This window comes from Astatotilapia calliptera, chromosome 20 (genome assembly GCF_964374335.1).
Source record: "Astatotilapia calliptera chromosome 20, fAstCal68.1, whole genome shotgun sequence".
Taxonomy (NCBI): Eukaryota; Metazoa; Chordata; class Actinopteri; order Cichliformes; family Cichlidae; genus Astatotilapia; species Astatotilapia calliptera.
In genome coordinates, this window is record NC_137441.1 from 970,236 (window position 1) to 982,500 (window position 12,265).

Genomic DNA, 12,265 nt, shown 5'->3' on the forward strand with positions numbered 1-12,265 from the left:
TCAGTTACCGAGTCACCCCCATTAAACAGGTTTTAGTCATAATGTAGTTTACTGTGTTTTTATTTGTAGTTTTTACTGGGATTTCTTTTAAAAAAAAATGTTTTTTATGGTATTGTTTACGTGCTACTGTAAGGTGACCTTGAGGGTCTGAAAGGCGCCTCAATAATACAATAAAATGTATGATTATTATTATTATTACCGGCAGAGGGCGCTGGAGGCTGCTGGTAGCGCAGAGAACAAAGAGAAGTGCAGGAAAACGAGCGTCGTGTTAACGGTTACAGCCTCAACGGAAATGAAATGAACGCATGTAAAGTGAGCTTGTACTGAGGCTTACAGGGAGATACACGCGCCGGTCTCGGTGTGCTGGTATTTTGTGATGCAAATGTTGAAATTTTGTTTCAGTGATGTTTCCATGGAAACCCGCTGATTCAGCGCTGACGCGACTTCAACGGGGTGTTTTTTTAGGGAAAGGGGGAAGCGGTGAGGGCGGAGCCTTTGTTCGTCCCGCCTCCCACTGGGGTACGTCATGTCCAGTATAAATGCGGGAGCTGCCCGTTCCTCCGCATACCGCAGCATCGTCGGAACTCGCTCGGGCCTTGGAGGGTCACATTTACCCAAAACTTCTTTTCAAATGGGCCCCGTTGCCTAGCGTTCACTCCCCCAGCCTCGCCGACTGATCGAAGGGAGTGCTCCCGAACATCAAGCACGTCTGGGTCCGCACAAGGTGAGGCTACCGACCGCGACGAGCGGTTAGAAAATGGTGGTTAGCGGTGCCTGTGACGGCCGTTTCCGGCACAAAGTGGGCATTTTCGATGGTTTCACGTTCCCATCTCGTCCCGAAGCCTTTCTGTCCCCGTTATGCTAACCGTTACGTCTCTCTCGGTGTTGCCGTGGGAGCAGCGGGGGGCTGTCGGGCCGTTAAAGGCGGATTAATCGGAAACAAAATGTCCTCCGGGACATCCTCCGTGTGCCCCCCCTCCTTCCCCCGGGGTCTTTTCTCCCACCGGGCCGTTTGCAGGGTGACCCCGATGGGGCGGATTCACGTCAAGATGTCGGTCTGCTGCAGTGACCGTTAGTTGTAAACAAGCCCGGCTGGGATGACGTCATTGCCGTGGACGTGTGTACGTGCAGCACGCGAGGCTGCAGAGTGACCGTGATGCTTTCATGTACTGTTATATTGTCTGCAGGCGGGTTTCGCCTCACACTGTTAGGCTGCTGTGGCAGGTTTACACCTGTGTAGAATAAAAACAAGATCCTGTGATGCACTCTTGATGTCGGCCTGATGTCTCTGCAGCTGCTCTTTGACGTCAGGCTTTATTGATGAACAGATGATCAATGAGCTGCACGCTCACGTGTCCCGTGTAAGCACAGGCAGGAATCATGTTTAAGCCCTTTGTGGGAGGGGATGTTTGGTTCCTAGCTGGCCTTGTTTACGGTGGGACAGGTTTGGGTGTCACTCACACAGCAGAGCAGCCTCTGTGATGGTGATTATTGGAGTAATAATATCTATGGACACAGGAAGTGATGCTTCACAGACACTGATGCAGGGATGATTGATGGCGTTTGTGTTTATATACCTTTTTGTTTCCATAGAGGCAGCGATTGGTCAGATTCTGCACACAGATTACACAGTAATCTTTATTTTCTCGTGTAATCCTCTGAATTACAGTAGTAACCGTAATCTGTTATTGGCTTTCTGTTTAATGTCAACAGTGAGCACAGCGAGCAGTGTGTTCATTATCATCAGTGCTTCTCCATCACTGGTGTGTATTTTTAATGGATGCGTGAAGTCCTGCCCACAGGACGATCTGATTGGTTGGAGAAAGAAAACAGAGGAGCACATGTAAACAAACTGTCAGGACATGGTCACGTGACTCTGTCACTGCTTTAATGACTGAAATGGTGACTGCAGGTCATTGGTGTGATTACTTCCTGTTTGTTTTGTCCCCTGCAGGGTTCCATCAGCACAGTGTACAGCGACCAACGGCCCAACAATGGCAGCTATCCCAGCAGGAGGGTCTCTCGTGGCGACCACTGATTACTACCGAAGTGAGTATCACACGAAGAAGAGTTGGCAGGTTACAGTCAGCGAGGTGTGAGGTGGAGACTAACCCGAGGTTTGTGTCCGGCAGGGCGCATCGGCTCTACGTCCAGCAGCAGCTCGTGTGGCAGTTCGGAGTACAGCGGCGAGGTCATCCCTCACCATCCGGGTCAGTGCACAGTGGGACAGGGCGGGGCCGGGAGTCTGGTGGCGTGGGAGCATTCTGTCGCGTTTCTTGTGCCGACATCATGCGGTTTAAAATGCAGCAGTCGGGGCTTTCTGAGATGCTCCACCCACTCGCTCGCACACTGAGTGAGTTAAGCGGCGGCTCTTCTGGCAGGAACTTTGTGTCCTGAAGCGACGCCCACGTGAGCTGATGCAGATGTTTGTCTCTGAGCATGCTCAGTTCTTCCTCCCTCAGCCTCAGTTTGGGAGACTGTGGGGCTCAGAGACCGGTCTGATCCGGTTTGTTGAATTACAGCTCATGTGAGAGTGCTGCTCTTCATCACCACAGCACACGCATGTCGCCAGGGAGCTCGCACAGACGCACACACGCTCAGAGTGAACTGAACACACCCAGTTTCCCCTTTCACCTACTTTCAAGAACAGAGCTGGGAGAGTGTGTGTGTGTGTGTGTGTGTGTGTGTGTGTGTGTGTGTGTGTGTGTGTGTGTGTGTGTGTGTGTGTGTGTGTGTGTGTGTGTGTGTGTGTGTGTGTGTGTGTGTGTGTGTGTGTGTGTGTGTGTGTGTGTGTGTGTGTGTCTCAGAAACCAGGGCGGTGCTCGGACTCACCGAGACTTTATGAAGGTCTGATGCAGTCATTTCCTGCTTTCTTTTCCTGTTGCCATAGAAACGTCTTTGTTATAAAATAACTGACCAGTTTGAAACTCGTTTAAACTTGTGTGAGCGGCGTCAGTCAGTGATCATGTGATCCATCAGCTGGTCAGGCTGACGTGTGAACTGCTTCCGCCTGTAGATGGCTGGAAAAGTCTGTTTGATTTCATTAGTTTTCACGTTTGTTTTCAGAAAGTTTGACTTTTTTTGTGAGCGAGGTTAACGTCGCCGCTGTGACGGCGGGAAGCGCAGCAGTCCTTTCACGGTTAAACGCTGCTGTCGTGTCTGAATGTTGGACTCTGTCCACAGGACTGCCCAAGCAGGACTCCGGCCACTGGTGGTCCACTTTCTTCTTCGGGAAGCAGCCGGGGATGACCCCACTGACTGAGGAGGCGCAGCACAAGTATGGACACACACGCACATAAATAAACTTTATTAGCAGCGATGGTCTGACTTGGTTAACGCCGCTCTCTTCCTGGCAGGGCGGGGATATCTGGTGTGGTGACTAACGGTCAGATCACCTGTGTCGCCCGGGAGATGGTGATGCAGCGGCAGGCGAGCGAGAGCAGCGACGCGGGAAGCCCCGTCTCCTCGTGATCCCACGGTCTCTCTCGGTCTTGCCACCACACCTGATTGGGGGGAATCGAACCATCAGCCAACGCTAGGTGACGGGAGGAAGTCCCGTTTACAGCCTTAGTTTCTTTTTTTCCTTTTGTACGTGTCGTAGTGTGGCTGCGTGTTCTGTTCCTGTAACCTCACTTTTTAAATTAATGACCAAAAATAAAAAATAAAAGCAGCCGATAAGCTCTGTTTGTTTTTAACATTTGTAATGTGTTTGTATTCAGCCTGAAGGTGGCGCTGCCACAGGCTTTTCTTAACTTTTCTCACTTTGTCACTGCAAACGAAATAAAGTCGAGTGCATCCCGACGCTCTGTGTGTTTGTTCAGCCTCCAGGTGACATCAGGGTGAGGAGGCGATGCTTCATTGGCTTCAGTACAGGACGGACAAACACCTCCTCCTGCTCCTCCTCAGGGCGATAAACTCAAACCCTGATTTCATAGAAACTGCTTCAGGATCGATAACACGTCACCTGAAAGCCCGCAGCACTGCACGTTATTACTGTGACATCAGCAGCAGCCTCTAATCTGTCATATTAACAAATACTCAGATTACTGTAGCTGGATTATTGCTGATCAGGTGCGAGTGTGGAGATCAGCTGACTGATCGTTCATGAAGCGGTGCTGTGGGCTCAGCTCATCTTTGTCACACAGCTTCAGTCACATAAATGATGAAGACTTTATGACATCATCAGCTACGTTTTCGTTAAACGATTGAAGCTTCAGCGTGCGTGAGAGGATGGAGGCTCAGGATCGCACGCAGACAGGCCCAGGTTGTTTTTGTGATTAACTGATTTAGAAATATTTAATGTGTTTGTCTTAAACTTTCACCCATCGAAGTACAGATTCCAAACACGTATTTTCGGGCGTTTTAGAGGGGCCTCGCTGACCCCCATGAATACCCCGTGTCAACTAGCATGAACAGCTGGTCACGCCTCAGATTTACCTGACAAGGTGAGGTCTCTGAACTTCCTACCGACAGGTAAAGTGAGTCTGTGGAGCAGTGTTGGTGCTCAGGTAAATGAGCAGCTTTCATCCCTTACATGGGCTGTGTGAGTGTGAAGGCAAAAGTGTGTCACATGACGTACGTGTGATGAGCTGGACTAAGGCCAGAGCGGGCACAGACTCGGTTTGTGATGAGGAGGCCTGCTGGATGGAGCCATCCGTCCTCGGTGTTTTCAGATCAGATTAAGAGTGCTGGCTGTCACGGCGATAGCCTCCATCTTTTATTTACAGTCTGTGGTTAGGCTGAGGGTGAAGCGGTCCCGCTGCGTGGAGAAATCTGCTGTGACGGCGGCAGAAACCCTGACGCGGGCTTTTCTGGCCGGCAGTGAAAGGTTTGTGTGAGCGTTGCTCATCTCTGCGCGTCTCTATGAAACGCAGGAAAGACAAACAATGTTCTGCTCCGCCGCACCGAGGCCTCATTTGTTTCCATGCTGCACTTTTTCCAGGTCACCGGCTGCTTCGAGGAGCTGTTCTCCTCCACCGCGGCCCGGGCCGTGGCTCCGCCTTTCTACCAGGTGAGAGGAATCACTGGCTGCACCGTTCATTCATTTTATTATCAAACTGGGCATTTTAGTCATGTGATGCAGTCATGTGACCAATTAAACAAAGATAGCGGAGTTCATTATACAGCAGTTGTTTTGTTTGACAGCCCTGTTAAAGATTAATGTCAGTCTGTAGGTGCTCCAGCTTTTCTTCAAATTCTTTCATTCTCACTCGCTTTTGCAACTTTATACTTTTGTGTTGTCGCAGCAACAACTGCACCTCATTGTTAGTCTGTTTAAAAACTCGCTGCTTTTCCTCCACATTTTGCCGCCACGTTTCAAAGAGCCGGAAAGTAAATAAACGGCAGACAGCCAAACGAGGCAGGTCGAAACTCGTTTCACGCATGCGCAGGACTGGAACGTAAGCGTTTTCGACCGTTTCAATGTGGACGCACAACTCTGTGACAACGACTGAAAATGGTAGTGTGGACGCGGAGCGTTTGCAGACGAAAACACCGTTTTCAAATCTATCCGGGACCATTGCTGCGAGTCACAGGCAGAGGTGTGGACTCGAGTCACATGACTTGGACTCGAGTCAGACTCGAGTCATTAATTTTATGACTTTAGACTTGACTTGAAAAAATGTTCTAAGACTTGTGACTTGACTTGGACTTTTACACCAATGACTTGGGACTTGAATTGGACTTGAACCGGTTTACTTGAAAAGACTTGATATTTTACCCCAAATATAAAATTTAACATGCATATTATATAGAGATTGAAAATGTGACGTCATTCACGGGTAGAACCGCAAAGGATTCTGGGAACTCGTGGCAAGCGGTACTAGCGCACGCAGGCTTTCAATTGAAATCAGTCACACAGCGATAAAAAGAAACACAAAAATGTCAAGAAGCTGTTGTATTATTAACTGCAATAGCCGGTCGCATGACAGCCACGGGAAGCCGACGGGTAAAGAGATCGGTTGTTATCGGATTACGTCGTTGAAGAGAAATTGTTCGAGCCATGTTTCCGAAGTAACAAAGACGCGACGGGTGGCCTGGATTGCAGCCATTCAAAGACCAAATATAACGTCCCAGAACACTCCAGCTCACAGGTTAGTCTGCTCCAAGCATTTACACGAAGGTCAGTCTGCTGTTGTAGTTAATGCGTCATTTTCATAACATAATTGGTGATATAGGTTACAAGCAAGTCTGGCGCTGAACAGAAATTGTCGCGCTATGCTCCTTTATTTATTGTGCATAAATAGTGAATTGTCCTGACACAATATTGCGTTTCGCTTCTGTTATTATGGTACATTGACAAAAACATGTACTTTTATTCACAGGATAAAACAGTTGTTTGTATCACTAATTGCCCAGTACGATTACAGCATACAGTATTATTGTCACTGCTACATTTCTGTGATGGGTACTGTTAGGTATTTTAGTACCATGGGAGCATTTACTGGATATTGTTTTATAGTGACATTATACAGGAAAACTCTGTCATTCAATAAGGCCCCTTTGTTTTAGTTATTTTTCTCTTTGACCCAAGAATTGATGTGTGAGAATCACAGGCTGGTACAAGGTTGAAATACCACAGAGATCACTCCCTCAGCTACATTAGTTTCTTAATCTTTTAGACGCCTGTTGAAGGCCAAATGGTTTGTTTCAGATTTCACTAATGAAAGAACTCTTCGTTTTGTGCCTTGAAAATATGTCGCTGAGATAATCACAATTGTAGCTGAACTGATACACTATACAAAGGATGCTTCTTCACCCAAGGGCAGGAAGACGCTGCCTTATCTTGGTCTGTACTGGTTTAAACTGATAAATCTGCTGTCTCATGAATTTTACCCTCTATATAAACTGTTGTACTTGTGAATAAAGTTGAGTCACTTTGGGAAGACAATCTAAAGCAGTCTCTGTTTTCTTGTTCTCCCAAGCTGCTCCCGAGCTCGTACTAACACACTGAATGGCATGCTTGAATATTACTTGAGAATATATTTGACTGTGTTACAGACTAAGGGACATTCTCTGCTGATAGACGTCCACGCCTCGAAGGAAGTCGATCCACGGATTAGGCCCTGGAAACCGTTTCCTTCAGGTACCAGAAATTATTTCCACTGCTAATTAATTACCGTTGAGCTCAAAGGTCCTATTAATAAACGGTTAACGAATGTGTATTTATGACGACGATTTGTGAGACTGGTAAACTTATGATACGTACGATGGTCTTTCGTTCTACACGGTGCATTTCAAGGTCCTGCACCCATCCGTCGGTAAACTGTACCTGGGCTTGTTGCAGTGACCTGAAGTTACTAAACTTCATGAGTGTATGCACTCACTCCAAGAACCGTATGATTATAAATATGCATATAAATATGCTACGATGAGATAGCTGACTTCATCTAACTAGCAAATGTTTTCCAGGCTACGTTGGTGATTCAGTTTTTTTTAATATGTATGATATTTTTGTCATGCGATTTTAAAGCCAGTCCTAGCGCATCCAAGAATAACATGCAGCTTATCTCAGAACTGTCGGTGAAAATTATTCTTGGAGCTAAGTTTAATTGAGCTGCATTTTAAAGAGGTGCAATTTCACAATTTGTGTATATTTTCCAAGTTCACTATTTTGTCATGTGTTGAGAAAAACACAGCTTTTAAAATTACATGGTCTAATATTTACATTTAGCATAACTGCAACATTATTTTTTCGTTTTTTTTTTTTTTAAAGACTCGAAAGGACTTGAAATTCAAAGTTTCAGACTTGTGACTTGACTCGGACTTTTACACCAGTGACTTGAGACTCGACTCTGACTTGCCTGACATTACTTGAGACTTGACTTGAGACTTGAGGATAAAGACTTGAGACTTGACTTGAGACTTGCAAAACAATGACTTGGTCCCACCTCTGGTCACAGGCTACGTCCACACGTACACAGGTGTTTTTGAAAGCTGAGATTTTCCGTTTTCGTTTTAAAAAATAATCCCGTCCACATGTAAACGCAGAAAAGAAGGAAAACGCTGCTAGGAACATGCCAAAGCAGCAGGTGGCGCTAGATTCCTAACCGTGTAGAAATGTTGGCCAATCAGAAGTCTAGAAGCCTCGGTGGGAAAAAGTAAACAAAGCTGGGGCATAGAAGCAGAACCGAGTCGTATGTGTGGAGGGACAGTAACTGTGTGTATATGTAAGCATTTAAACACTGCAGAGAGTAGAATTAACAGTATTGTAGAAATTCATTTCACCTAAACAATAACGTGGCGCACAGTGTGACCTCAAAAAAGGCGCACATCTTTGACGCTGTGTTTTCTCGTCCACACGTAAATACAAAAACTGAGTTTCTAAATATCCACCCTGGCCGGAGTTTTTAGAAATCTCCGTTTTCAGTCACCGAAAACGCCGTTTACGTGTGGACGGGAGGTGCAAACGCATAGAAAAATCTGCGTTTTCAAAAATACCCGGGTACGTGTGGACGTAGCCTCAGTGTGAGTCACTAAAAGACAAGGATCCAGAATTTGCTGCGCTGGCTGCTGAGCTCTGTGGGGTTTTACCTGCACTAGATGCACCTGCTCCGTGTCGTTTCTATCTCGGACTTTGTCCTCTACAAGAGTTTCTGGGTTTTTTTTGCTGGTTCTTCAAATGTTCAATAAAAACATGTATGCTAATTCATAATGAAGAAAGCTTTGTAACTATCCCCACTAGTGAAGACTGTCATTTCCACAACACAGAGGTGCGGCACACCTGGTGAAAGCTCGCTCAGCTGTTGCACTTTATTTGATTTCATTGTTGGAGCAGATTGAGACGTAAAGCTCACACCGGAGGCCGAATACCTGATGAAATATCAGCGTCAACCCGATGCGACGGGGAAATGTCTACCTGTCTGTGCATACCTGTAGACACCTGTCACTGGATTTATAAATTACCTGCAGATTCACGCGTGTGGAATTAGTGTGATAATCGTCACACATGCAGTCAGAACGTGTAGATTAAAGCCCTCGTCACAGTTTGCACATGTGGCCTCAAATATCACAGGAACTAAAACAGGAAGTGAGACGAGCTTCTGTGGCCGTGTGGGGCTCTTCATCCGGGCGCCCTGCTCTAACATCACCATCACTTCACCAATTTCACATTTTATTCACTGAGACCTGTAAACAGCGACAAAACCATAAACCAATCAGGAACGAGTTCACTCTTTGGTTTGAGGAACCATTTTTCAGACCACGCCCATCTTTTAGCCATGCCCTGCTCCTGGTTCTGGAGGGTCACTCAGTGGACGTGTCCAAATTCATGGGCTGCGTCCTCCTGAGGCCGCATTTGTGGACCGATTACGTCACAGCGACACGATGAAGGCTGTCCAAATTCGTAGACTCCTCTGAATGCAGCCGACAAATGCGTCCTCCTTTTCCACGAATTTGGGGTCGGGTGTGTCTTTCGTGGCCCACGATATCCCAGAATTCATAGCGCGGCCCAGCCAAACTCCAGTTTCCAACGATGGCAGCCGCCACTAAGTTTTAAAATTACTCTTATTAATCTTTCTGGGTCACAAAATAAACTTTGAACATATTTTCAGCTGTGTAAACTTCAAATATCTGCTCAGTTTATCAAGATATCGCATATTTGCAAAAGTGCTTCGACGTTTTCAGAGACATCTTTTACCCACCAGCTCGACAGCTAGCCGGGAGCTCGAGGGTCACCGATGCGGCCGAGAACGGCACAACTCCGGCACATCATGTTCAGATCACCGCGGACTTTCACTACTCAGGTTAAACGTGATATATAATTCACTTAGACAACCTAAAATGTTGTTGTTGGGCTTTTTTCAGTGTTTTGTTTGTTCGTGAGTAAATCGGTTTGGCTGAGATCAAAGTTATTAGTTTAGATAAAATAAAACTTTATTAATCCCCCGGGTGGTTTTCACACAGCTGAATAAACGTCAAACAGAAAACTGATTAAACAGACGTGTGAGACGGTCGAGAGTTTCCTCCAGTGTCCTGTTATATTTTAGATAGCAAGGAGCAGACGGCGAGTTTATTAAACTCCACCGAGGCAGTGGTGACGCTAATCAGAAGGCTGGACCGTCCAATTTCCCCAACCTCGTACTTCCGGCCTACCCGATCTTCTGAGGACCCGGCCCATGTAGACCGCGAAGGCCGGGTCCTCAAGAGGATGCAGCCCATGAATTTGGACACGACATGTGGTTCGTTTCCTTCTACGGTGAAGTCGGGGGAGGAGCTTGTCCCCAGGGGATCGCCGCCCTGTTATTAAGAGTGGACGTTCACAGGAACGACCTGCAGGGTGAGGTGCGCTTGTTTCATCTACTTGGCTCTGTGGTTGCTTGGTTTGGAGGTGGAGGAGGAGGAAGAAGCGCTGAGGATGATGCTGACCCATAATCCTTTGGTTCCCACGAGACCCGGCAGTCCTGAGAGGAGAGAAGCGAGGGGGAGGGCCATTAAAGCATTTAAACAGGTTTTAGTGCAGACGCCTGCTCTGCTCCGCCCTCTGTGCTTCACACGTGAATACATTGAAAACTGGATTTCTACAACCTGTAGCTGTTTTCTGGCGTGGCGTTTGAGGATCAGTTTCAGGCGTGTTCACTGAAGGTTTACCTGGAGCTGTTTCCACGGTAACCCAAAGCGTGGGCAGTCTCTGCTTGTCCTGACAGCCGCGTGCGGGCTTGGTGGGTTCTGGACTCGGCGGTAGACCTGAGGAGAGCAGACAGACGGGTGAAAACCACGTTTCGTGCGACAGAACCGACCAGCTGTTCTGAGATTAGTTTGGTGTCGGTGGTCGAGTCCGTCATTTTTACCCACGGCTGTCATCGTCACCCCGTGACCCAGGCGAACAACGTGGACCCGCGCTCTGACTCATGTGGCGTCGAAGCGGCTGAGCATGCTCAGTGTGGATGTTTTCTCTCTGCTCACTGATCCAAACACACTGCTGCAGAGGAGCAAAGCGTCCGTCCTGCTGCCTCAGGCGAACGTTACCCTCGTTACCCTCGACTGTTTTTTAACCCGTGACACATGACTGAGTGAATGTTGATGCACACCTGCTCTTCTTCTGCTTTGCTCATTTCCTGACGTTAAACACAAAGTTTCTGATGATGAGCTCAGGTGGCTCTGAACACTTCATCACACCTGCAGCTCGAGAGAGGCAGCCAATCAGAAGAGCCGTTGTTGCTGCTGGTTTGTCGTTGTATAACAGGATGAACTGGTGCAGAAAACTGAATGAAGACAAATGTTTGTTTTACATGCAGGAGTTTGTCTAGTGGGGTCAAAGGTCAAAGATTCAGAACATGGTGCTCACTTTCCAGAAGATGTTTGTTTGCAGTTATCTTTATTCTGAGCACGACCAGGACGCATGCACGCCAACACGCCAACACACCTTTGTGCCACATCAGAGATTTACCATCACAATGACTCACAAGTTAAAAATACAGCTTACGGTGTGTGTGTGTGTGTGTGTGTGTGTGTGTGTGTGTGTGTGTGTGTGTTATGTGTGTGTGTGTGTGTGTGTTATGTGTGTGTTCATACTTCGGTAGAAGTGGTTTCGGGCGAGCACGCAGGCTGGAGAGTTGACACTGGTCATGGTGGTTCAGGGTGGGTTTGCTGACCTGCAGGATCCACAACCTGCAGACAGACAGATGGAGGTCAAAGGTCAGATCCAGTTTGAAAGGTGTAAATAATGTAACAGAGGCAGAAACAGAAACAGGATGAAGTCAGGAGGAAGTAGAAGAAATGAATAAAAGCAACGAACCAGAATAGAAAACTGATTTATTGGAGCACCCAGACTCCCTGAGCATCGTCTCTGAGATTCCTCCGGCCCGTTTCCATCGGCACCTCGACTTTAAAAGCAGTGACGGAGGCTGCCAGCCGGCTCCCAGCATTTAAACAGTGATCGATAAACTCTGAGGAGCTGAGCGGCTGCACACCGTGCCTGCAGGAAGTAGGAGCAGTGCTGACGTCCACGTGTTGGTTTAATGTAGCGTCTTAAGGGGAAGATGCAGGAGTTTGGGTCTGACTCATTACTCCTCACGAGAAAGAAGCTGTTTCCATGACGTCTGCTTATGTCGGTGATAAAACCTCATACCGAAATGAAGCTTATGAGCCTTTATCACCGCTTTGAAGCTTCTGTGCTGACATGAGACAATGTGCTCACTGTTCAAATGTTATGGAAAGTAATTCAACTTTTTTGGGTTTTTTATTATTGGTGTGTGTGTGTGTGTGTGTGTGTGTGTGTGTGTGTGTGTGTGTCTGTCTGTGTCTGTGTGTCTGTCTGTGCGTGTGT

At 47.3% G+C, this 12,265-nt stretch overlaps 2 protein-coding genes across 10 annotated transcripts in view; one reads left to right on the forward strand and one right to left on the reverse strand.

The window, feature by feature from the left end:
* The first annotated feature begins 205 nt into the window (after window positions 1–205).
* ppdpfb (pancreatic progenitor cell differentiation and proliferation factor b) lies at window positions 206–3,801 on the forward strand. Its single transcript, XM_026155031.2, has 5 exons — window positions 206–724; window positions 1,955–2,049; window positions 2,133–2,210; window positions 3,184–3,277; window positions 3,357–3,801. Exons 2-5 carry the CDS (start codon window positions 1,995–1,997, stop codon window positions 3,469–3,471), a joined length of 342 nt encoding a protein of 113 aa, XP_026010816.1. The 5' UTR covers window positions 206–724; window positions 1,955–1,994; the 3' UTR covers window positions 3,472–3,801.
* A 2,405-nt stretch (window positions 3,802–6,206) lies between these two features.
* LOC145423017 (uncharacterized) overlaps window positions 6,207–12,265 on the reverse strand; it is a 13,992-nt gene continuing 7,933 nt past the window's right edge. The window contains exons 1-5 of one of the 9 annotated variants that reach the window (XM_080295092.1): window positions 11,735–11,827; window positions 11,512–11,607; window positions 10,788–11,201; window positions 10,588–10,683; window positions 6,207–10,400 (exon numbers count right to left, since the gene is read on the reverse strand). In XM_080295092.1, the coding sequence (XP_080151218.1) occupies window positions 10,040–10,400; window positions 10,588–10,683; window positions 10,788–10,849 (519 nt within the window). In that variant the 5' untranslated portion in view covers window positions 10,850–11,201; window positions 11,512–11,607; window positions 11,735–11,827 and the 3' untranslated portion in view covers window positions 6,207–10,039. Of the gene's footprint in view, window positions 10,401–10,524; window positions 10,684–10,787; window positions 11,202–11,511; window positions 11,608–11,734; window positions 12,215–12,265 lie in introns of those variants that run through there. The other 8 variants (XM_080295093.1, XM_080295096.1, XM_080295097.1 and 5 more) reach the window with 8 other exon arrangements.